Source organism: Electrona antarctica (assembly GCF_951216825.1).
Source record: "Electrona antarctica genome assembly, chromosome: 5".
NCBI classification, from domain to species: domain Eukaryota; kingdom Metazoa; phylum Chordata; class Actinopteri; order Myctophiformes; family Myctophidae; genus Electrona; species Electrona antarctica.
In genome coordinates, this window is record NC_136810.1 from 38457624 (window position 1) to 38484397 (window position 26774).

At 43.2% G+C, this 26774-nt stretch overlaps 1 protein-coding gene across 1 annotated transcript in view; it reads left to right on the plus strand.

Moving 5' to 3' along the window:
- LOC306923967 (voltage-dependent calcium channel subunit alpha-2/delta-1) overlaps positions 1–26774 on the plus strand; it is a gene marked incomplete at both ends in the record, with an annotated part of 153476 nt that overhangs the window by 51216 nt on the left and 75486 nt on the right. The window contains 4 exons of the mRNA XM_079502312.1: positions 989–1048; positions 5438–5473; positions 7935–8064; positions 23578–23709. Coding sequence (XP_079358438.1) covers positions 989–1048; positions 5438–5473; positions 7935–8064; positions 23578–23709 — 358 coding nt within the window. The remainder of the gene's footprint in view (positions 1–988; positions 1049–5437; positions 5474–7934; positions 8065–23577; positions 23710–26774) is intronic.

Sequence of the window (26774 nt, forward strand, 5' to 3'; positions counted from 1 at the left end):
TGTCCTTCCCTCAGACCTTCTCTCCATCCACTCTCTTTCTTTCAGTTTTCCTCTCCCTTATCTATTTCTTAATTCTACCTCTCGCTGTCTCCTCTTGGTCGTATTTGTGATGTCATCAATGTCACCCTACTTTGTATAATTCCTCCCTCGCTTCAGTCTTCAGTTCCAAATTTGCATTTCCACTATAATGTCCGCCATTGTTGATTTTCCAAGCTGGCATGGAATGGAAACAAGCCTGTGTTTATCTAGCACCAGTATTATAATGACTCAAATATTAAATAAGTTGCAGCACCCCCACCACCTCAGGACATTGTGTTACTGCAACTAAAACAGCTTCAGAAGCAAAAAAGAAATGCCATGGACTGGTTATATCAGAGTGGTGATTGAGGCTCAAACCATTAAAATAAGTTTGAGGGACATAGACAATATGATATTAAATATTAAAAACTGTTTTCAAATTCATGTTATAGCTGCTTTAATTTCTCTGAGCATCTCTATCTACCCCTCTCTCTCTTCCCATGTATCTGCTGCTCGTTTCATTTTCTACCTGGCTACCCCTCTCTCTCTCTCTCTCTCTCTCTCTCTCTCTCTCTCTCTCTCTCTCTCTCTCTCTCTCTCTCTCTCTCTCTCTCTCTCTCTCTCTCTCTCAAAAACACACATACACTATAACCAATAATCTCCATGGCTGTGGTACAACATTTTCATTGTGACATACTGATGATGGCAATGAGGCTTTAAATGGACAGTGTGCTATCAGTGTGATGGTGATCCTGTGGTTTGAATTCAGCGGGTGAGATGCTAATCAGCCCTTTGTCTCGCGGATGCTACACACCTGACACTTGTTTTGGTCTGTGCATTTAAAAATACTCTTTTTCAGCGTATGCTTGTCGTGCCCCAGGCCGTCTATAATTAGGCTCAGACTGCAGACGTTGTTTTCCACTCTAAACTCCCCGTCATGTTTTTTCTCCCGCATGCCCACCCCACCCAGAAACTGGCCACAGCTGCGGAGAACTTCCAGATGAAGCATCAATGGAAAGACGAGTTTCAGGTGACGCACGCACGCACGCACGCACGCACGCACGCACGCACGCACGCACGAACGCACGCACGCACGCACGCACGCACACACACACACACACACACACACACACACACACACACACACACATGCAGTTCTATCCATACATGAACATGTGCAGTCAGTGAGCAGTGAGTGACATACAGACATAAAAAATATTGTACATGCAATGCACACATATGTACAGTACATACAGTATAATAGTAGCCAGTGATATCCAATCTTGTGTGTGTCTGAATTTGTCGGCCATGCATTCATTCACAACAACACGCACATCCACAAATGCATACAATGCACGTGCAGTACATACAACACAAATATCTGCAATTGACTCATCTCTAATCAAACACCATGACACCTTGGTTGTGTCTGTAGGTTGTTAGCTGTTTTTCATGACATGTTGGCTAAATTTATGTAATTGCGACCGAAGGTTGCATTAGTAATTTAGTACTAATTGAGTAATTAGTAATTAGTACTAATTTAGTTATTAGTAATTTAGATAGCATTTTATGTAGATATAATATATAGCACTCTATAGTGTATACTCATAGTTTCATTGTACAGATATTCTACTTAGACAAATGTGACCAAATTTGACTGAGAGACTGCCATTGGAATTTTTTTAATTTTCGTTTTTTCATTTCATATGAAAGCAGGGAATCATAGCTTCAAATTGACGTATTGGTTGTTCAGTTTGATCCACCAGTTTTGGAGATATGGCTTATAGAAAAATGTCTTGCAGGAGTAGTGGAAAAAAGACCAAGCAGAGAAAATGGACTTCTAAGCTTTAGTTCAGTGATCTGTGACTTTAGGGGGCGCTGTTTTCCCTTCATTCCTCCATTAGTCAACCAGCAGTGTTGCCATGTCTGCTTATTATAATTAGTTGGCCTTGTTTCTAAAGAAGAATAATGCATAGGCCTACTGTACCAATTTTATAATAATTTATAACCTGTTAATAAAAATGTATTTGACAAAAATAAAGTGTAGTTGATTATTTGGGCTTGTTTTTAAAGTGTAGTTGATTATGGACACATAATTAAAAAAACAGTAACCAACAGACAACAGGACAGTTTGCTCTCAAACCCTCCCAGCACAAATTGTGCCCTCTTGGCTCTTCTCTTAATGTTTCATTAGCCTGTTATTATTATTATTTGTCTGCAGACCCCCATCTGTAAATAATTTATGCCAGACACAAGATTTGTGTTGTTTGTATGCATGTAGATCTGCTATTTTCGCTTATTTTGGGCTTGTTTTCATATACCGGGTTGCTTATTTCTCTCGCAGAAACTGGCAACCCCGCAATGATAGCCGTTAGCTACATTTAGCTAATATATTGATATCAATCGTGTAGCTAAAACAAGTACATTATCGCGCTATATTACATATCGATGCGATCTGCGTTATTATGACCTTAATTTTCATGGCAGGTACATTCCAAAGCAACTAATAATAACCACGTTATGGTGACATAATGTTACAATGTTTACAATACATTCATTCGAGTCTTCTTCTTCTACTATTGGAAATAGGAAGCCATTTCCGCATTTTCCATTGTTGTGGTCAGCAGTGCCCCCAGCTGGAACATTAGCATGCATTAGCTTTAGGCGGACCAAAATAAACACACTTTTTACAAAATATCGTTGTTAATACTTCTTTCTGTGCTATTTCTGTTAGCCAGTTAGTAAAAGACTAGTATTATCTTCCAAAACGATTGTGTACAAAAAGGCGGATTTTAGCGGAATTTGCATACTTTAGCAAGGAAGCCGTATGTCTAGTTAGCATTGGTTAACCCAATGGTTATAACATTAGACATAGTGACATGTTTAAGCATTTATTTCATATTTATATGTCGATATCAGCTCTGACATTTATTTCAGACCTGCTCTAACATGACATGAATAATAATATAGCTTCAGAGTATTTTAGACAGAAAAATAAAAAAGGACAAAGAAAATAGTTTTTCAGCTGTCCTCGACAGTTGCCACCCCCGCGATGGCAGGCTCTATATCGCGTGTGGTCACAAATGGTTAGCTTGCTTATGTTCCTTGCTGACTATTTCTGTGTATACCCGTATAATGTATTACCATGTGTTGTTCCTGCTTACTGTAAATCGCTCTGGATTAAGAGTGTCGGCTAAATGCCTACATTGTAAATTGTATGTTATGGTTCATTACACCACCCATCTGTAACGCTTTGCCCCTTTAACCCCATCCAAGCCATCCACGAGATATCTCGAGGAAAGCTATTATTACCATCTGGGCCATCCACAAGAAACACGACATCTGATTAAAATATTATTAGTAGTACCTTTTTTCGCTTCCGTTATCTTCTGTTGTTAGGCCTCCACAGGCCTAACATTGTAGAAACAACCTACATGATAATCCACGGTACACGTGCACGCGCACAGGGTTATCAGTAGTGGTGTCCAAAAATATCGATATGAATCGGTAATCGATTTTAACATGAACGATGCGACTACATCGATGCACGTGTGTCTGGATCGGTCAAAATAGCGTCTGCATCGATCCTAAAGTTGTGAATCGATATAATTCAACTAACTGCGGGAAAAACACAGATGTACAAGCCCAAAGCGCTGTGCATTGCGACGGGTAGATAACTTGTAGATCTGCTCCAGCGCAGGACAGGCGCATGCTTATGACGCTCTTAACTATGCATCAGCAGCCAGCGTCAGCGACAGTCACAACAGTGACAACACACAAGCAGCATAAATAAACCACTCGTCGTCAGACAGGATACACACGCAGATACGACACAACTTTATTGCACACATCTGTGCTTTCATCCACGCTTCCATAGCCTTTTAAATCTTATTTCCCATCCACGGGCACAAGCAAAGTGATATCAGCAGCTTCCACCCGATCTGGATGGCGGTGGTGTTGTCTCATGAGGGTAGCTACTAGTTAGCATGGGAGCTAACATTAGTTTAGTTCTGGTCCATATCGTTAGAAGGAGTTCTCCTTAATAACACTATGGTACTTTCCATCCGTTCCCCAACCCTCACACTCAATGCTGTGTTTACACGGGCAGACACAAAGATGAATGGGAATATCATTTGGAGCAGCTACACGTCTTTGCATCACACATGTTGGCTTCCTTTAACAATGAATGATAGACTGTATCGTTGCATCTGCCCGTGTTTAATGGTCAGGGTTTCACTGTCCACAGCAGGCAGACCTGTCGAACCCAAAACTCAAAGACATGCCACCACCCTATAAATTCAAAAACCCACCTCTAGAATATTGCTTTCCCTAGCTATCTCATTCCACTGTTTTCATTTATTTTATTCCATAGTCTTAGTTTTTCCGTAATAAAGTTGTTTTTATTTGTTTTCTCATGTTCCCCTTGAAAAGCATCTTTAGGTACTCAGAGAAGCATTATATAAATAATATTATCACTATTATTATTACTACTTGTTTTATTGCTCATGCTTATGTAGTCACTATTCATTGATTCACTCGTATCCAAATCCATTTGAAAAAAAAAAAGCTTCTCACGGCTCAGGTCAAATATAGGCCTATTGATATGCAATTAAAATGTGATTAATTGAGATTAATTAATCACAAAGCCTCCAATTAATTAGATGTTTTAATGAAGTCCCAACCTATCTAGCTTCAAATTAAAAATCTAAAAAAGGTTAAATGTGTCAGATTGCATCGATTATCGAATCGCATCGAATCGCATCAAATTCCACCAAATTCCACAAAATCGAAATCGCATCGATTTGGACTGCATCGAATCGAATCGTTCTGTATATAAAATGTATCGTCTCCAAATCGCATCGTAGCCCATGCGTATCGATACGTATCGAATCGTCTTGTAAGGGAGGCGATGCACACCCCTATTTCTGCTCAGAATGGGATAAAGTACCATGTTTTGGAGCTTATAAAACATTAATCCGAGCTCGTGCTAAGGAAATGAATGTGGCTCTTCTTCTTTGCTTATGTCACGCATTTCACTGGCACTTGCCTCACGATCCCGCCTATGGTAACAGGTAACAGCATGGAATCGTGACGAAACGTCTGCTGCAGAAGCACATAATACTTGCTCTCCACTATGATGTGGCTTACATTAAACATATTGAAATGTCAGAAGGGAAAAGCAGTGCACACACACAGCATGTGTGAATGTAAGCCATATATAGCCTACATTTGAGTAACGGAATAGAGGTGTCATCCATTATTCCTTTACGTCGAAATAAGACAATTCCAGTTTGAGTGTTGGATTTCTATCTTAGTTAGAAAATGACATGATGAGACCATCTTCTCTGTCGCTTTTACTGCACAATCTATAAATGCCATTTACTAATTGGTACTGTGCTTCCGTGTGCCTTGCTTACAGGATGGAGACATTGCCTACTTCAACGCCAAGGACAATGTGAGTGTGTTCTCTCCATTGCCCGTACACTTCCCGGCGTACACACATAGGTCACCGGCTTGTAATGGGGTCAACGCTGTGCCCCCCCCCCCCCCCCTACACGTCCCTCTTTACCTCCCACTCACCACTCTCCTCCCCATTTCCTTTTCCAGTGGTTCTCACGGTGGGGTTTCAGGTTTCAGGGGGTCCCCCGCAAAATGGGTTCATATGGCATCAGAATCCGTTTAACCACTTCGGCTATTTGAAAATAGCCGATCTGCAATCTACAAGCGTGAGCTTGTAGTGGAGTTCCCATGCACATTCTGCCCCAACCTGACCCGACGGTTGAACTCTGCCGAAGGTATTCAAAATATGTGTGCGCTACCTAAATAATGACCAGAAGTAAGTCCTTGAGAACAGGTTTCTCAGGCCAGGTGGCCCATTAGACCAGGAGCCCTAATTTTGGATATTAACAATACAACTAGCCTATTAATACCTTATATTTCATATTGTGAGATTGTAGAACTGTTCACAGTGTTGCCAAGTCTAGTCATTATAAGCTACTTTGGACTTGTTTATCTGTAAAGTTTCTTTAAAATATTGGTGGTCCTTGACATGAAAACATTGGACAATGATGTTTGACAGTCAGCACTATAGTTGCTTATTTTAGTTGCTTATTTACCGCCCCAACGCTTTGGGCCGGGTCGGGCCTACGGGTCCACGGCCAAATATCAACTTAGGGGGGGGTCTTTGACATGACAATGTTCCAGATCGAGAACCACCGTCTCCATATTCACGGCATTCATGTCTCCATACTTTTTATTCTCACTTAACTCCCCCTCCCTCCTCTTCTAGTCTAATTCCTTCACTGGCTTTTTCTTCCTCATTCAGCTTCTCCCCGCTAGCTCTCTGTCTTCCCTCCTCCCTCTCCTCTCGCAGGTGAAGAGGTTTCTGCCATGTTTCTCCTCTAATTGACAGATGAGATGTATGAGCTATAGCTACACGGTTGCTTTATTAGGAAGCAAGCGTTTGCCTCTCTCTCTCTCTCTCTCTCTCCCACAGCCCCCCCTCCCCCTCTTTCGCTTAATCTCCCTTCTCTGTCTCTCTAAACTCCCCCCATTTACCATTGTGGTGGACAGTAACTAAGTCCATTTACTCAAGTACTGCACTTAAGTACAGTTTTGAGGTATTTGTACTTTCCAGTACTTTTACTTCTACTCCACTACATCTCAGAAGCAAACATTGTACTTTTACTCCACTACATTTATTTCACAGTTGTATTTACTATAGTTACTTTGTAGATTTTGATTATTATTACTAAACATACATTACCCACTTCAGCATTATTGCCTAGTTGGGGCCCACCTAGGGCCCAGGTAGCACCCACTTAAAACCCACATGGGCAACCCAGGTGAGAACCATCTGGTGCCCGCTGACATTTCTATATGGGTCCCATATGGTTATCCCACCTGGCTCCCACATAGGTAGCCCACCTCTAAACCACATGGGACCCACGTTGGTGTGCTGGCTGGGTACATTTTGGCCATTTGAAAATAAAGATTTGTTTATACATTTGAAAACTTGAAATGAGACATTCTGCATAATGAGCACTTTCTAGTATACTTTTTTGATACCAATACTTTTGTACCACAACTGCCATTTTCTTTCTCTTCTCTATACCTCTATCCATGCATTTCCCAGGTTCATATAGTCCTCTCATTGAGGTACGCTGGTGAATGTGCATTTTTGAGCGGTGGCACACCGTCTCCAACATGTAGGCCTAGCTTTGTGTGTCCCTATGTCCCTATGTCTGTCGTGAAGGTATTCTGTACATCTAACACTGGGGGGCACAGACATATCCTGGAAACCACACAAATCTGCAAAGGAAAAAATAATCCTTGGGGAGATTGGTCTGGCACCTTGAATTACACCCCAGAGTTGTGGGTGACCAATCAGAGCCCACTATTCAAAGTGAGACTTTTTTTCTGTGACGTTTGGATCTGTTCGTAACCACCCCCTTGGAAATAAATCTGTCACACCGAACTTCCAGACTAATATCTACGCAGTGATGCTAGTCTGACCATGCTAGCACAGACAATGGGAGTGCCTCCATCCATTTTGCATGGACGAAAACGACTTCACGATGTTACCAAGTGCCAGTCAGATTTTCTTATAAAAAAGCTCTGAGCGGGGGAAACAAAACCGAAACCGTGGCAACTCTGGTAATATGAGGGTCATGATTTTTAACCCATTTCTAAAAATGCTTTCTAAATCCTGAACTTCTAAAAAAAAAGGGGGTTCCTGTCCTAAAGGGTAAAAACACCAAAAGCAGTTCCCGTCCTGAATGGGTTTAAACGGAGCCACACAGTGCCAGCTCCATGCTGCCTCACTTTGGCCAACAGAAAAGAGTTTCTTATTGCTTTCCGTGTATCTTTCAGTTATAACATGCCTCCTCTTTTGTCTTGTTTTTCTTCCACTCCAGCTGGATATAAATGATACAGAGGGGAGAAAGAACAGGATCCGGCCAGACTTTAAACTGGACCATTCATTTAAGCGACTGGCTGACCACAACCAAACGGCTGTACACATCCCCACCGACATCTATGATGGCTGTGAGTGCACGCACACACACACGCACGTACAGTTGGGTGCCACCGATATTGTCCCTTATTATTTGACCCATTTAGGCCTGACCTCAAAATTTTAAAAAATCCTTCTAAATCCTCCAGTTTTCTGAAATAAATATGTTCACGATTTTTCAAAAATAGCAGACCTACAAGCTCGTAGCGCGCCACTCGGTGGCGCGCTATGAGCTTGTAGATCTGCTATTTTTCAATAGCTAAATTATAACATGTTTAAAACACCAAAAGGGGTTCCCGCCCAAAATGGGTTAACTGTCCTTTTGCGCAGATCACGCAAACCTCAGCAAAAAGAAAAGGACAATATCGATGGCCTCCAACCGTACGCACGCACGCACGCACGCACGCACGCACGCACGCACGCAGTATGCGTCCATGCATTCACGCTGCGGTATCTGCATTCACACTGTTATAATTATGAATGAAGGTTATATAATTATGAATGAAGGTTATGAGGGGGAGTAGTGTAGGTTTCTCTTCTGACCTGTACACATGCACGCCTCTAAAACACGTGCATAAGGACACATGCACATACGTGCAGTCGTGCACGCATTCTCACATAGACACGCAAGCACAAAGCCGTGCCAGTAACCATGGATACAAGCGTACACATAAGCCATTATAAGATGTTGTTTTGTGAACGTGTTCCCGGCCAATTTGCACAGGTCAAACTCGGGATAAAAAACAAAACAAGTGCTACAGTATAATAAGATTTGTCCCTGGACTGCATCAGTCCCTGAGCTCCACAGCGCGCGTGTCCTTGCGGTGTGGATGCATGGCCAGGCCGTTGCTCTTAACCGGAATGGATTGATGTGGGCATTCAGCCTTCGTCTGACGACCGCCACAAATAAAGAAAAAACGACATTTTAAATTCCTCCGGATTGCACCCAAGGTTTGATGAGTGAAATGCCAACCTGTCTCTGTGAGTTTGGAGATTTTAGGAAAAACGTGGCAAAGGAAAGAAAGTGGAAGAAAATGTGCTCATATGATGTCAGATAAGGACAAAGTAGTACCGGTATGCATAGTATCAGCAAATGTGTGCCATAATCATCATCATTTTCAACCGCGAGATCATGTATTTCACAATTCCACGTCAGACTTCCTGGTCCTTCATTGCCATCCCCAGTTCCTGCTTACTGATGCATGTGTCCCTAGCGATGACATCAGGGAACGACAGTTTTCTACCTCTGGTCTGCTTTGAGGAAGGATTCCAGAGAAGAAGGGAAGATATAACCTCATTGTCAGCTCTGTAGCACTGGCCAGCAAACTGTGTTCTTCTGGATCGGACTAGTGAAGAAACACGGGGAAACACACGTATATTAGAGAAGTCGATGGGTGGCTCTTCCAAGAGAGACTTTGTGCACTCATTAGAAGGCGGGTGTAAGTGCCATCCAGCCCTTTCTCACATTTCTTTGAAAGTGTCCATGTCTCCGAGCCATAGCGTAGAATCGGCTCGACGATCGTCCTAAATATTTTTACTTAATTTGAACCTCTTACTAAGCTGGGATGACCAGATCTTATGCATCTCATATGCAGGTCATGTCAGACAAATATACAAGTATATGCAAATCCATGATGAATCTGCTATCACAAGTACACAACAACCTTGTAGAAATACATATATGTACTGTAGAAATACATATATGTACTGTAGAAGATACTGTGGACATATTATGATTCACCCATTTAGGCTGGAGAATGATTCTACAAATATATTCAAATTTTCTTGAAAAACCTATGTTTCTATGTCAGTCGTTCTCAAACATTTTCATGTCAAGGACCCCTAAAAATAAGATTTGAGTTAAAAACGTTAGCATTCAAAGATTTGCGCCACATTTTCACAAGTTTTAAAAAATAGCTAAAGTATAACATAATACTTAAAACACCAAAAGGGGTTCCCGCCCAGAATGGGTTAAGAAAACATACATTATGTGTGGTTTAGTACAGCAAGTGCTGTGTAAGTGCTGTTTTAAAAAAAAAATAGGTTTTTCACAAGTCATGTACTCTAACACCGATAGAAAACAGTAACATTTTCACTTCTGTTTGAGTAGATGCTCAAAGTGTCTGTCTATGGAATTTTGCTCTTGCATAAGAAACATTCTGCAATTTACTACACAAGAAAATGTTTCTGATGGTTTCATCATCCTTTTCTGATATTTACCTGCCCTGGTTTAGTATAGTATTAGTATATATATATTTAATTTCCTTCAAGGCTTTCTGACAGCTAATGGCCAACCAAGTGTTAGCCTAACCCTGCTCTGAGTCATGTTGCATTAGAAAAAAAGAATCCTGGTGTGTGTGTGTGTGTGTGTGTGTGTGTGTGCGTGCGTGCGTGCGTGCGTGCGTGCGTGCGTGCGTGCGTGCGTGCGTGCGTGCGTGTGTGTGTGCGTGCGTGGGCACCACAAAGATAACGTAGAGGTTGATTATTATGTCATAACAAGCCTGTGGCGAGGCGCGTTGCGTCAGCCACTCAGTACGATGGAAGGCCCTTCCAGAGTAACCTTTGTACTGCTGAGATACCTTCTGGCCCAAGTGTTACACCGGTCACCTTTCCTCTAGAGAGATGGAGCAGAGACTAGTGTATGCCAAGAACGCAGGGCCTTGTTCTTCTCTCCACGACCCGCCTGTGCCAAGACGAGGGACCTCGTCTTTCTTTAATTTCATTAATAATAATATTAATATAATAGTATTAAAAAAGACATAGCACAAACACTCTTCTTCTTTTAAAACATTGTTTAATAAAGAATAAAAGTGTGAAACTGTAAATACAGAAAAAAGAAGCATGTCAAAAACGTATCTGACATGAAATGCAATGTACAGTACTATGACAGCAATGCAAAATACAAACATAGATTTATCTGGCATCAATAAACTATACTTAATGCAAATGGCCATGCAGTGGCAGTGGTCGAAGAAGTACTCACGTGTTTTACTTATAGTAACAGTACTGTATACTGTAATACTGCAATACTGCAATGTAGAACTACTCTGTTACAGCAAAATTCCGGAATTCTAATTTTACTTGAGTGAAAGTACTAAAGTATTGTCATCAAAATGTACTTAAAGTATATCAAAAGTAAAAGTCCTCATAATGCAGAACGTCTCATTTCAAGTTTTAAAATGTCTAACAATCTTCTGAAAATAGCATTGTCGCATCGCGACACATTGTGAGCTTGTAGATCACAAATTACTAAAAATTGTACTTAAGTACAGTACTTATGTGAATGTATTTAGTTACTTTACACCCCTGGCAAAGGGCCTTATATAATGAGATTTTTGACCCACAGAGCCCTGCTCGCTCATAATGTTGGCTGGTTGGCCCTGACTCCTCCCACCCTCCCTGTAAAGCATGCAGTTTATTGGTTGCCTGTAAATGAGTATGCATGGGTTCGGTCAGCTGCTGGGACCGAGTCACCGCCAGAGTCTGACCTCGGCTGTGAGTGTGTGTGCGTGTGTGCGTGTGTGTGTCTGTGCGTGTGTGTGTGTGTGCACAGTCACACGCATGCAGATAGTTGTGTGCATATGCATTCACATCGTAGGGCATACGCCCACTGCGGGTTTGGTTTTGTTGGGAGCAAAAGGGAGAGACAGCTCATTCATACGTTATCGAGGTTTCAATTTGATCTGGACCCTATAAAGGTTCCAGGAATAGCCCATGCCCCGCTCCAGAGGGGAAAATTGGATTTTCCGGGCAAGTGGGAGGCAAGTTTATGGAACCTTCAGTGGAAGAACCTCTGTGTGTGTGTGTGTGTGTGTGTGTGTGTGTGTGTGTGTGTGTGTGTGTGTGTGTGTGTGTGTGCGCGTGCGCGTGCGCATGCGCGTGCGTGCGTGCGTGCGTGCGTGCGTGCGTGCGTGCGTGCGACCCCTGTAGGACACAGAGCATAGTGGTGATATTAGGATGACGGAAAGACCACATTAGTCTGAATGAGCCTGTGTGAGAGAGAGAGAGAGAGAGAGAAAGAGAGAGAGAGAGAGAGTGAAATTGTATGATACAGGGAGGGAGAGAGAAATAGAGATATGTGTGATAATATGATTGAATGGAATTGTGTTTATCCTTACCTTGGTTCATGGCTTCTTCGCAGATGGAAATTCATATTTGCAATATGTAGCGCAGCTACATATTGCATATATGAAATTCATCTTGAGGAACAAGTTATATTCCTCAAAGTCCTGAGTAAGGAACACTGCGAATCTGAGATGAGAACCAATTTGGCTCGTGTCTGACAAGGTCAGCGGCAGCGCCCATATAATCTTTAAACCCCTTTTTGGGGACATTTATGCATGCCCAGACAAATTGGTATTCTGGCTGTAGTTGGTTTGATTAAATAGAATGTAGTCGACAAACTGATTTGTATAAAGGTAATTATTGCCTTCTAAAGTTGTACATTAAGTGTACATTTGGGCACACCTGCCTTAATTTAAAGCAGTTCAGAGGGTGGAAAATGAGGCAAAAACAGGTCTGTCTGTCTGTCTGTCTGTCTGTCTGTCTGTCTGTCTGTCTGTCTGTGAAACATGAACATTTTGACCATATTGACCTGTTTGAGTGCCCATGTAAATTAATAATGAGTACGGTATATAGTAATGGATGCATGGCTCAAAAAGCCATCATAAAATGTATTCTGACAATATAAATTTTAATTCTGTTTATATTTTCCAACTTTCACAGTTATTTCCATTGTATATCTCCTACTGGTAATTTTTTTTCTAAAAGGGTCATCACACTCTGTTAATCCACCAGATCATGAAAACCATTAAAGGAGCACTTAACTTAATTTTCAAACTGTCTTCATATAATTGGTCCTCATTGACGCTCATTATAAGATGGCGCTATCTCGGTCTACTCATCCAGTGTCTCAATAGTGGGCTTTGGACTGTTCAGAAGCCTGCCTACCAGTGACATCAGCAATGGGGATTCCAAGCTAATATAAGCTATAGACTTTCTCTTTTTCTGGAAAGTTAGCATGCGGAAGTATACTGTATAGAAGCCATTGAACAATGGATAGTGACATTATTAGGCAGGTTTCTAAGCTGTCCGCAGCCCTCCTCTGAGACGCAGAGTGAGTAGACAGGTTTCTAAGCTGTCCACAGCCCTCCTCTGAGACGCAGAGTGAGTAGACAGGTTTCTAAGCTGTCCACAGCCCTCCTCTGAGACGCAGAGTGAGTAGACAGGTTTCTAAGCTGTCCACAGCCCTCCTCTGAGACGCAGAGTGAGTAGACAGGTTTCTAAGCTGTCCACAGCCCTCCTCTGAGACGCAGAGTGAGTAGACAGGTTTCTAAGCAGTCCACAGCCCTCCTCTGAGACGCAGAGTGAGTAGACAGGTTTCTAAGCTGTCCACAGCCCTCCTCTGAGAGGCAGAGTGAGTAGGCAGGTTTCTAAGCTGTCCACAGCCCTCCTCTGAGAGGCAGAGTGAGTAGACAGGTTTCTAAGCTGTCCACAGCCCTCCTCTGAGAGGCAGAGTGAGTAGACAGGTTTCTAAGCTGTCCACAGCCCTCCTCTGAGAGGCAGAGTGAGTAGACAGGTTCCTAAACTGTCCACAGCCCTCCTCTGAGACGCAGAGTGAGTAGACAGGTTTCTAAGCTGTCCACAGCCCTCCTTTGAGACGCAGAGTGAGTAGACAGGTTTCTAAGCTGTCCACAGCCCTCCTCTGAGACACAGAGTGAGTAGACAGGTTTCTAAGCTGTCCACAGCCCTCCTTTGAGACGCAGAGTGAGTAGACAGGTTTCTAAGCTGTCCACAGCCCTCCTCTGAGACGCAGAGTGAGTAGACAGGTTTCTAAGCTGTCCACAGCCCTCCTCTGAGACGCAGAGTGAGTAGACAGGTTTCTAAGCAGTCCACAGCCCTCCTCTGAGACGCAGAGTGAGTAGACAGGTTTCTAAGCTGTCCACAGCCCTCCTCTGAGAGGCAGAGTGAGTAGGCAGGTTTCTAAGCTGTCCACAGCCCTCCTCTGAGAGGCAGAGTGAGTAGACAGGTTTCTAAGCTGTCCACAGCCCTCCTCTGAGAGGCAGAGTGAGTAGACAGGTTTCTAAGCTGTCCACAGCCCTCCTCTGAGAGGCAGAGTGAGTAGACAGGTTCCTAAACTGTCCACAGCCCTCCTCTGAGACGCAGAGTGAGTAGACAGGTTTCTAAGCTGTCCACAGCCCTCCTTTGAGACGCAGAGTGAGTAGACAGGTTTCTAAGCTGTCCACAGCCCTCCTCTGAGACACAGAGTGAGTAGACAGGTTTCTAAGCTGTCCACAGCCCTCCTTTGAGACGCAGAGTGAGTAGACAGGTTTCTAAGCTGTCCACAGCCCTCCTCTGAGAGGCAGAGTGAGTAGACAGGTTTCTAAGATGACCACAGCCCTCCTCTGAGAGGCAGAGTGAGTAGACAGGTTTCTAAGATGACCACAGCCCTCCTCTGAGAGGCAGAGTGAGTAGACAGGTTTCTAAGCTGTCCACAGCCCTCCTCTGAGACGCAGAGTGAGTAGACAGGTTTCTAAGCTGTCCACAGCCCTCCTCTGAGACGCAGAGTGAGTAGACAGGTTTCTAAGCTGTCCACAGCCCTCCTCTGAGACGCAGAGTGAGTAGACAGGTTTCTAAGCTGTCCACAGCCCTCCTCTGAGACGCAGAGTGAGTAGACAGGTTTCTAAGCTGTCCACAGCCCTACTCTAGAAACATGACTGGCACGTATCTGCAAGACACCCTACCAGTACCACAATGACAGTGGTGCTTCCAAGCAGATTAAAGTCTCACCATTACTTCACCAAGGCGGCACAAGAGCTGTTCAGTTCTATACTTGAGGACCTGTCTATCAGCACATGACTGGAAGCAGTATTTGAGAGACAGCTGGGCCGGACCCACGCGTATCCATTGCTACATCTGGGAAGTGGGGAAAATGCCGTCAAAGGTGAAGACCTATACCACACGGCAATGTTGAACCCAGCTAAACCTCCTACATACTGCGGTTTGCTGCTTCAAATTATCTATGGGGAAGTGGGGCTTGCAGCGCAGCGTGTGCGGCGAGCCAGACTGCTGAATATATAATTACCATCTGCCATACAGACCAGAAGCTGGCCTCTTCGATGATGATGATGATGATGATGATCATGATGATGATGATACACAAAAGAAGACGTAAGCCTGGCCTGTCATGTAACTTTGTTTATTAGTTGTTTTTATACAATTAGAATAAGCAAAATATTATTAAACACATTATTACACATTATAGTAAACAATGTATTATTATTGCATACTTCCATTATTCTATAATGGAATTGAATTATTAAACAAAAAAACAAAATCACCAGTTTATCACCAGTTTATTCAAAGTCAGATGTCTAACATTTACATTCAGATACCTTTGCTTATTGCTTTCTAGCTGACAGCCCTCTCTGTGTAGGTCAAACACTGCTAAGAGGAGAAAACACTAAGACTTGTTTGTTTACATAAGGGTCCTCCATTTTCAATTCATCAGAACATTTAAAGAAATACAAATATACACTTCTATGCAAAAAATAATAATCATATACACGGTTAGAAAAAAGGGAAGGTACAGTATAGTAATATAGGGGGGGGGGGGGGGGGGGGATTTAATTATTTTTACAGGGGCCAGTTTCTAATTTCAGCCGCCCATAAGTGCTCTTTGAGAGGACTGCTCGGTCTGGACGCTGTGCCATGACACTTTCATGGGCGCTTTCATGGGTGGCAAACCCATGAAAGTGCATGAACAAAAAGTTTACAAGCTCATGAACAAACACTTTATGAACGATTGAGACCTTTTGTCATATAATCGGTTCAGGAATATAAAAGACGACATATCACAGGTTGTTTTCTAATCACTTTCTTTTCGATGCACTGCACTGTACATCATTTTATTGAAGATTTAAATAGCAGCAGGTATCGTTGCTGCTATCGTCTTGGAGGTATATCACGGGATTTTGGGACAGTGTACACATCAAAAAACAAGACAAATAATGTGTTATATGTCTTATTTTATTTTCCAGAAGCTATTATACTTTACAAAGGTCTCAGTCATTCAGAAGTAGTGTTTGTTCATGGGCTGGTCATCAGGCTAGAGGAGATGAAGTTCGCACACCAGGTCTTGAGCTCCAAACCTTTATAGCGTCGCAGTTCCCGCCCCCATTCATGACGACGAGAGCTCCATTCATTTTCCCCATAGACTTTTCAAAAAGTATTTATTTAAAGATGTTTACACCGTGTACAAAGCCAACTCGGCTCGTGACAAATCATGACAATAAACACAATGTTTTGGGCCGATCAAATAATTAGTAAGAAGAAAAACAAAACAAAAAGTGTTTGTTTTTTTTCAAAAACCCTGCCTTTTCTTTCTAATTATTTGATCGGCCCAAAACATTGTGTTTATTGTCATGATTTGTCAAAAGCTTTGTCCGTGGGGTAAACGTCTTTAAATAAATATTTTTTGAAAAGTCTATGGGGAAAATGAATGGGGAATTCTTTTCCGGGCCTCTCGTCATGGGCTGGACTGCGACGCTCTATAGAGATACAACGTTTCGACCCCTTCAGGTCTTCATCTGGTCATCAGACTCCAATGCATTCCACCGAATGTTTTGCTCCCATGGTGCGACGAATCTGCCATCTGGATTCTGGATTTGCATGATAGCGAAATTGACATTGGTGCCCTTACCTTCTTTTTCTATACCCTTTTTGTTCTTAGCATATTGACAATAATTAATGCACCCAATTCCCTTCATATTTTCATCAGGCAAGAAAACAATAATAATAATAATTAATTCAATATAGCAACAGTGATATGTCAAAGATGATGAACTTGCATGAAAACATTATGGCAGATGAAGAAATAATAATACGATACCAATCTAGCTAACGTAGTGGAATAAACTATTGAATGTGATGCTTGCCTCTTTGATCATTAGTTGAGTCCCATGCAGTGGAGTGTGCATCTAATATAATGAGACTGTCTACAATCTACATGCATCACTCTATCTGTACATTTGTAGGGTACTACAACTCAGTTATACACACCTCTGGGTTGCCTTGCTTTTGAATAGCTTTTTTTAACTGTCAAGTTGCATGTTATTGGATTAACGACCTGCAGCTAATTGCAGCTAGCCTATAGCCATGCCTGAAAGTGTGGTCGAACAGCAATTGTGTTCAAAGGGATAGAAAAGCCTTAACCTGCCACACATACTGTACGTGTTTGTAAATGATATGGCATGAATCCTTCACTATCCCATTGAGATATAGCCATCATCGCCCTGTAGATTCTCCGTGGCATCAAAGCCACGCCGAACGGAGTCAGGGAATTCATTAGTGTCAGTGGCAATACGGGTGTCAAGCAAATACTCCTCTCCCTTATGGCACAGCAGTGAAGCTCAGCTTATTAAAATTATCGCTAACGCAGGACTACTCCACGTCCACTTGGAGACAGGGAAAAGAACATACGTTATTGGTTTCATTGGGGTTTTCGATCTTTACTGAGGGCGGAAGGGCAAGAACAAGCCAACTGAGAACACTAAGGATTATAGATTACACATGTGTTCTTATTGAGTTTATTGAGCTAATTAGGATCCCCATTAGCTGATGCATAACGTCAGCTAATCTTCCTGGGTTCCACTTCCACACGTAACATAGAACATGACATTCAACAAGACAAATGCAACATTGACAAAGTCAAAATGCCCATTCCCTCAGACAATATGTTCCCTTTTCATGATCATCAACACTATCGATCCCTATTAGTTCCCAAGAAAAAGTAAAAATAAATGAGCAGTAATAGTAAATAAAACAAAATTTTGATAAAGAACTGCCAACATACTATTACTGTCATATCAAACAAATAAAAATAAGATAGACTAATACTAACTGTGTGTGTGTGTGTGTGTGTGTGTGTGTGTGTGTGTGTGTGTGTGTGTGTGTGTGTGTGTGTGTGTGTGTGCGCGCGCGTGTGTGTGTGTGCGTGCATGCGTGCGTGCATACGTGCGTGCATACGTGCGTGCGTACGTGCGTGCGTGCGTGCGTGTGTGTTGAACATGCGACCAGTCTTAAGGGGGCATTTCACCGCTAGAAGAAACTGCAGTCACTCAATGATAATAGTATTTGTAGTAGATAACAGTAGCACAATTTGAAATTTGCACCCTATAGCCAGAAAAAGAATGAAGTTTGACTGGATTGCTGAATTCCTACAATAGCCATAATACTTCCTCTCCTTGTGGAGAGGGGGAGGCTGCGTGGAGGTGTGACTTCGTAGTCCAGGAAGGAAGTGAGACCACATTTGCATGACATAACAGGTTTTTGGTCATGAACATGGTGCCATTGCTAAAATATCTAAAAATCTAAAAACCGGCCACATATGTGTCTTAACTGGCCACGGGTGAGTCTTAATCGGCCACGCCCATGGGTGTGTCATGGAATGTGTTGTTGTATGTTGGAATTCTGGTACGTTGGACTAACGTATGTTACCCCATGATAATTACTTTGGGGCAAAACCATAACACCTGAGTTTATTAAAGGGGAAAACCACCCATTTTCAACATTTTACTATGTCATTAATATACCTTAGAGCTGTTGTGTGGGAGAAAAAAAAAGTCCCCCCATTTTGTGTTTCCTAGAACTGTAATTATGAAAACCTCTAGTTCTAGGAAACACAGAATGGGGGAACTTTTTTATTATTCCCACACAACAGCTCTAAGGTACATTAATGACAGTAAAATGTTGAAAATGAGTGGAATGCCCCTTTAAGTAATCCTTTGTGGTTGATCACATCAAAGGCAGTGCTACCATCTAATAATATGGCTCCCACCATATTCTTCCTGTCAATTTCTTTCAGCCAATGATATGTCAATGTCATTTGTATCAGTGCTGTGAATTATCAGATTGTTAACATAGAATTAGCATTGTATTTGGGTGAATAAATGTTCAATACCAGGTGGCTTACCATTATTAATACATTACATTTTCCACCGTTTCTTTACTTATTTTGCACATTTCTTATTCTTCATAATGTGTTCTCTGATATTTACGTAAGATGCATCGGAAAAAGATTTTGGAATTTCTTGCCCTTTTCCCACTTTGCCTGTAAAACAATAATGAAAGTAAGTGCAGATGTCTGTCTGTCTGTCTGTCTGTCTGTCTGTCTGTCTGTCTGTCTGTCTGTCTGTCTGTCTGTCTGTCTGTCTGTCTGTCTGTCTGTCTGTCTGTCTGTCTGTCTGTCTGTCTGTCTGTCTGTCTGTCTGTCTGTCTGTCTGTCGCTCTGTCGCTCTGTCTGTCTGTCTGTCTGTCTGTCTGTCTGTCTGTTTTGTCCTTCAATGCGGCCATGCTCTAATAGGATTTTTCTGAAAAGAGAATATTCCATGTAAAACACATCTTCATATGCAGTGCACACAATTGTAGGTTGCCGTTTGCTTATTAACACTGGCTGGGATGGTGTAATTTCCACTTCTTTCCTGCTAAAATATATAGTTAATGAGGGCAATGTACACATACAGACACTGTAGACACACACACACACACACACACACACACACACACACACACACACACACACACACACACACACACACACACACACACACAGACACACACCCCTGGCTACTGAGGCTTCATTAACTCCCCTCCGGAGCCATGCATGCAAATGAACAGTGTTTGCTTTGCACATCAATGAACCACGTCACACGTAATATAGGAGATCAATCTATCTCCATTCCTCTCTCTCTCTCTCTCTCTCTCTCTCTCTCTCTCTCTCTCTCTCTCTCTCTCTCTCTCTCTCTCTCTCTCTCTCTCTCTCTCTATCTCTATCTCTCTTTCTCTCTCACACACGCACACACCTTACAACATTCATACACACTACAGACACACAGGCTACTGTCTACACTTATTACGCACACATACATACTGTACATGTACAGCACATACTCTATAATACTGTACACTGAAATACCACACACAAATAGTAGAACAAAAAGCGATAGAGATACAAAGATAAACAAAAAAGATAGCGAGGGAGGGACAGACAGACAGACAGACAGACAGACAGACAGACAGACAGACAGACAGACAGAGTGTTGTGTCCCCATTCATCACGGTAGCTGTGATGTGACAACAGTTTGGATCTCAGACCTGTCTGGATGCTGTGTCATTACATCCATAACGCCTGTTACCTTTCACAACACGCTGCATCAATCACGCACGCACGCACGTGCGTGCGCACGCTCCCAGATAAACACACAATAAATATAGCTGCAAGCAGCGATACGACGGGGCCAAGCAATAACAAACATCACACCCGTGTGAACTGAGTGGTGCAGGCTGCTCAACAACACCGCTGCTGGCTCTAAAGTTCTCAATCTCTGCCCAAACCCGACCCTACCTGCCTCGGGCTCTGTGATTTTCCGTTAAAAATAATAACAATTATGTTTGTGTAATGTATTTATGAAGAGGGCTGAGCTGGTGAATGTTGGCGATTAACTTTTACAGTTTAGGCTACTATACTATGTGACCGGACTGCATGGTGGAGGAGGAGGCAGCAGCAGCGTACCAGAGAAGTGACAGAATCGAACGGTGGTTGTTGAACTTGCTACCGCTGTCTGGCCTCTGGTTTGCGAACCAAATGAGTTGCTTAGTGCTCAGCATCAAAGTATATAACTTAAGTTAACTTGCCATATGCTTAAATGTTCTATACGACCATCGATTAATCCGCAATAGCTCGTTTTGGAAACGTCTGGGCTTAACGAGACACTGCTGTCTCGTTGAACCCAGCTGGGTGAATAACCTAATGTCACCACGGTAAATGCTCCATATAACTATGAAAGCGCTAATGTTAATGTTCACTGCATACACGTAATATAGTTACATGATGACCATGCAATGTTACAGTCCACTGTAGGCTACAGCTATTTGGTTTCCAAATCGTAGCGCTGTACAGCAATTTAATTTTCCCATCGTAGCGCAGCGCGCCTCATTGTGTGCCCAAAAGAACAGATCTGCAAGCTGTCGACACGCAATCGAGCGGCATGTTGATTGTTTGTATGTCTGTTCTTTTGGTTAGGCAACGCACATTACGCGTGGTATGTGGGTTTGAGAGGCAATGATTAATGTAAACTATATAGGCCTACAGTAGCCTAGTAGATTATAGTCAAGTTGACAGTTGTCATAATATTGTATAGCTCTGTTCGGGACTGTTGCACAGCGTTAGCCAACGGTGAATGATGAAAAAGTTGCACTTTGTTAACAGGGACAGTATTGGACATATTAACTGCGTCACATCAGAGGATCACTGCTACTTGATTCAAAGATGTTTACTCACCCCTGGAAATCACTAATTCTATTCTTTTTTTTTTCTAAAATGTTTTATCCCACAATTTTGTAACCCATTTTTTTCACCCAGTGTCAATTATCTAATGTAATCCTGGGCACTACACTTCCTCTGCCAACCTGGGGGGGCAGCGGACTGACCTCATGCCTCCTTCTATGCATGAGGAGTCCAAGCTGCTTCTTTTCACCCGACAGGGGAGAGCTTCCCCGGCCGGACGTAGCGCGTGGAAGGAACACGTTATTCCGACCAGTTCCTTTCCCCTCCATCGGGCGCCCCGGCTGGCCAGGGGGAGGTAGTTTAGAGACCAGGATTACGGCATGTTTTTGTGAGGGTACCTACCCTAGGGGACATGGGGAGAACATGCAAACTCCACACAGAAAGGCCCTTTCGCCAACCCCGCCTCGGGTATGGGCACTGATGACGTGGAGGAGGGAACACGCCCCCAGCGCCCACAGCGTCCCCAGCGGGAATCGAACCCAGGACCTTCTAGCTGTGAGGCGACAGCACTACCGACTGTGCCACCGTGACCCTGAAAAAAAGATCACTAATTCTAATGGAAACCATTAGACCCTACCCAGTTAGGGTAGGGCCGGGCCTTCATTTTCAGGCCCGATGAGAACTCTACGCTGGCTGGCTGCAGTTATAGTTATAGTGCTCTGTGTGAATGGCCCTTAGGCTGCTCAACAGGCTGCCTGCCACGGCTGGCTGGCTGGCTGGCTGGCTGGCTGGCTGGCAGGCAGGCAGGCAGGCAGGCAGGCAGGCAGGCAGAGAGGCAGAGAGGCAGGCAGGCAGGCAGGCAGGCAGGCAGGCAGGCAGGCAGGCAGGCAACAAAGGTCTCAATCATTCATAAATAGTGTTTGTTCATGAGCTGGTCCAGCCGGCTCCATTCACTGCCATGTATTTCATTGAACGTCCGGTGTGAGGTTTGCCACCCATAAGGGTCATGGCGCATCCTCGGGGTCCAGTCACATAACTCACGTCCCTTCCATTCATTACGTTCCTTGGTCTGACGATCAGTAACAGATGACCAGGGTGGGTATGGTAATTGGACATACCATTTGCTAGGGGGGTGGGGTGCATTCTTCTGTGTAATATTTATTATGAATGAAAATAGTTGTGTTGCTGAAAACATGATTAATACTTTCCTTGTGAAAGATGATGGTTTCTGTAAGGTTTGGGTAATGTTTATTTGTTTATTTTCACTATACTCTGGTGAATGTACTGAGTGAACCTGTCCTTAAGACAGTTGGTTGGTGCCTCCATAAGCAGAGGCCCAGGTTTGAATATATCAATAATGAGTCAGTCTTGTCTCAGGCACAATGCTGAGGAAGTTGAAATCAGAATATCTCTACACTGTGGTGCTTGATTTAAGCATGTAAGTTTATTGTTCTCCTTTTTTTTATTCAATTGTTTTGAAAGACTGCACAATTGTCAAAACTTGGGTTTGTCTCTTCTGTCCACAGCCCTCATCAAAGGAACTCTTTTACATTGCTGTTATATATTTTTCATTGTTGGCACAGTCTGTGGAGAGTGGAGCATGACACACCAATGAGTGACAAATAAACCCCTTTTGTATATTTGAATCTTGATTCTCGACACTTGCCCATGCAAGAGTAACACATCAGAGATTTTCCAGGCGAATAGTGCAATGCCCCAGTGTCATTTTTGTCAGCATGTGTGAGTCATTACCTTCCAGAAATTCCATTAGTCGACAGTTGACACTATAAAAAGTGGCGACCCTGCCGGGCACTTCTCAGTGGGGAGCTCTATTTGTTCTCGTTTTTGTGAGGGATGACAGTGAGAGTGCACGTGTCTGAATCCTAATGAATGTGTAAATGCATCTGTGGCAAGCCGCTTCATGCCCCCACAGGGCTCTCTGATCTCTGCCATAGAGCACAGTACATGTGCGTGTGTGCATGCACATAGTCACATACGTGTACACAAGAACAGGGAGGAAATTGATGTCGATCTGTTTATATCAGACGTTTATATCAGTCTTTTGGCAGGGCATCAACCAAACCAGACATGTCCATTCTTTCACAGGATCACATATATTACAATTCTTGTGTGTGTGTGTGTGTGTGTGTGTGTGTGTGTGTGTGTGTGTGTGTGTGTGTGTGTGTGTGTGTGTGTGTGTGTGTGTGTGTGTGTGTGTGTGTGTGTGTATGTGTGCGTGTGTGTGCGTGTTCGCGTGTAGCCACCATCGTGTTGAATGAGCTGAATTGGACGTGGGCCTTGGAAGAGGTGTTTAAGAAGAACCGAGAGGATGACCCCACGCTGCTCTGGCAGGTGTTCGGTAGCGCCACAGGCCTGGCACGCTACTACCCAGGTACACACCATACAACATCTGGAATGCTACTACCCAGGTACACACCATACAACATCTGGAATGCTACTACCCAGGTACACACCATACAACATCTGGAATGCTACTACCCAGGTACACACCATACAACATCTGACACGCTACTACCCAGGTGCACACCATACAACATCTGGCACGCTACTACCCAGGTACACACTATACAACATCTGGCACGCTACTACCCAGGTACACACCATACAACATCTGGAATGCTACTACCCAGGTACATACCTATACAACATCTGGAATGCTACTACCCAGGTACACACCAATACCATACAACCAATACCATATCTTTTTTCAAATATTAGAAAATATCAAATCACCCAAGGGCCGACTACCTTACCAAATATTACCAGACGTGCAAGGTAAAACATGAAATAAAATAGCCTTTCTTTGACCCCTTCAGAATGAGACAAGGAACAAGGAATCCTGACAAATTATACTCTGGAAAATGCCCAGGTGAATAAAAATGTAAAAATGTACTGTTGGGCGAGCCGGTCATAATACAATTCAGCTATGAAGCCGCGGGCCGCATACAATTCTTCCCCGGGCCGCCTTTGGACACCCCTGCCATATAGTTAGTTACTAAACACTAAACATGGGTGATTTTCACCCGGACGATTATATTTTTGCAATTTTCATAATGTTGCTGATGTCTGAGGTGGGCGGGTCTTTCAGTACCTTCATGATGCTCAGTGACATCATAGAAGGTAGGTTTGTTTCCCTGCCCACATCCCTGGTTTTTCCTACAGGCAGGTGTTCGGGTTCGTGTTTAGTGATAGAGAAAATTCCCATACACCCACAATGGACTTTTACATTTTTTAATTATTTTCTTCACTGGACCATTCTCACATGTCTAACGGCCACGCTACACCAGGCTTTTCTCGCGCGTTTCTCGCGCGTTTTCTCCCGCGCATGCGTTTAATTTAGGTCCAGTCCTATTTAAAAAAACGCACGCGCGGGCCGCGCGTTTAGGGTAAACGCGCGAGAAAAGCCTGGTGTAGCGTGGCCGTTAGGAATGGGTGGACTCTATTTTTAGGAATATTTTTAAAATAATATGCATGTTTTTCACTGATTTTGCCCCCCCATGATAGGGCCCCCCCATGAAATGTTTTGTTTTTTTGTGAAAAGTCATGATGAAATATTAAAGAAGAGTACCCGTGTTTAGTGATGGTATAACAAAAAATATGTTTAGTGTTCTAGGGATATGCACGAGTTTGCTTTCTTCAAGCATCAGCGGGCATAGATATATATCAGCTCACTAATAATCGCAGGGGCGCGTATACCGCGATTGTGCACGTGGCAAGCCTCAAACAGCACTCCATCTGAGCATTGTCTCTGCCTAGTTATTTCTATTCATGATTTGATTCATGATTCATGCTTTTTTATGGGGGAGATTTTTTGGTCCAATATTCATGAGGTTCCATTGGTTTTCGGAGTTGTCCCTCTCAGTATGCAAAGTAGGCAGTCCTCAACGCATGCTGGCGTTGACTCGTCTCCTTCGTGACTCTCCCTCACTGATAATGACTCGTTGACTCGTCTCCTTCGTGACTCTCCCTCACTGATAATGACTCGTTGACTCGTCTCCTTCGTGACTCTCCCTCACTGATAATGCCTCGTTGACTCGTCTCCTTCGTGACTCTCCCTCACTGATAATGACTCGTTGACTCGTCTCCTTCGTGACTCTCCCTCACTGATAATGACTCGTTGACTCGTCTCCTTCGTGACTCTCCCTCACTGATAATGACTCGTTGACTCGTCTCCTTCGTGACTCTCCCTCACTGATAATGACTCGTTGACTCGTCTCCTTCGTGACTCTCCCTCACTGATAATGCCTCGTTGTCGTTGACTCGTCTCCTTCGTGACTCTCCCTCACTGATAATGACTCGTTGACTCGTCTCCTTCGTGACTCTCCCTCACTGATAATGACTCGTTGACTCGTCTCCTTCGTGACTCTCCCTCACTGATAATGACTCGTTGACTCGTCTCCTTCGTGACTCTCCCTCACTGATAATGACTCGTTGACTCGTCTCCTTCGTGACTCTCCCTCACTGATAATGACTCGTTGACTCGTCTCCTTCGTGACTCTCCCTCACTGATAATGACTCGTTGACTCGTCTCCTTCGTGACTCTCCCTCACTGATAATGACTCGTTGACTCGTCTCCTTCGTGACTCTCCCTCACTGATAATGACTCGTTGACTCGTCTCCTTCGTGACTCTCCCTCACTGATAATGACTCGTTGACTCGTCTCCTTCGTGACTCTCCCTCACTGATAATGCTAAAAGCCAGTGGTTATTGTCATAGCCGGTGATGATGTTTTCTCTCCTCTTTCATCTATTTCCTCTCATGCTGCTGCTGTTTACAGCTTCATGAATAATGCTAACTGCTATAAAGGGAGCTATCATTGTACGTTAAGGGGTGTTAAAAAAAAGAACCTAAATTAATAAAGAAGCCTTTGTATGGTTTAAGCAAAGCCCAGCATAACAAATAATTGGTAGTTGGTCGTATTATAGTTTCGTCCTCATAAAAACCATGACCTGTTTTTTTAACCACACATTTTCAATTCTGTCTCTTTGATGTCGCAAGCAGGCTCAAGTACTGTGACAAATAGCAGTTCATGCACAAATGAGTATTCCAAAAACTTATTTTAACTTTTATTTGAATCTTTAATGTAAAAAAAGAAAACGCATAAACTAAACATGACGGAAGTGCTGGATTTGAAATGGTGAAGTGCTGCTGTGTGTCATGCTGGTTGAATTAAGCGACGGGAGGATTGAATGGCTTTAATCCATTCAAACCGGAAAAGCATCTGTGCCATTTTAGATTGTAGCTGCAAGCTCACATCGCGTCACCTTTGTGCTGCGCTGCAAGCTTGTACATCTGCTATTTTAGCGTTGGCTATTAAAATAGCAGATCTACAAGCCTGTCACTTAATAATCGTCTCTTCTGGGGGTCCCTGGCACAAAACATTTCCAGATTGGGGGGTGTCGTGGCCAAATTCATATCATTTTGGGGGCCCTTGGC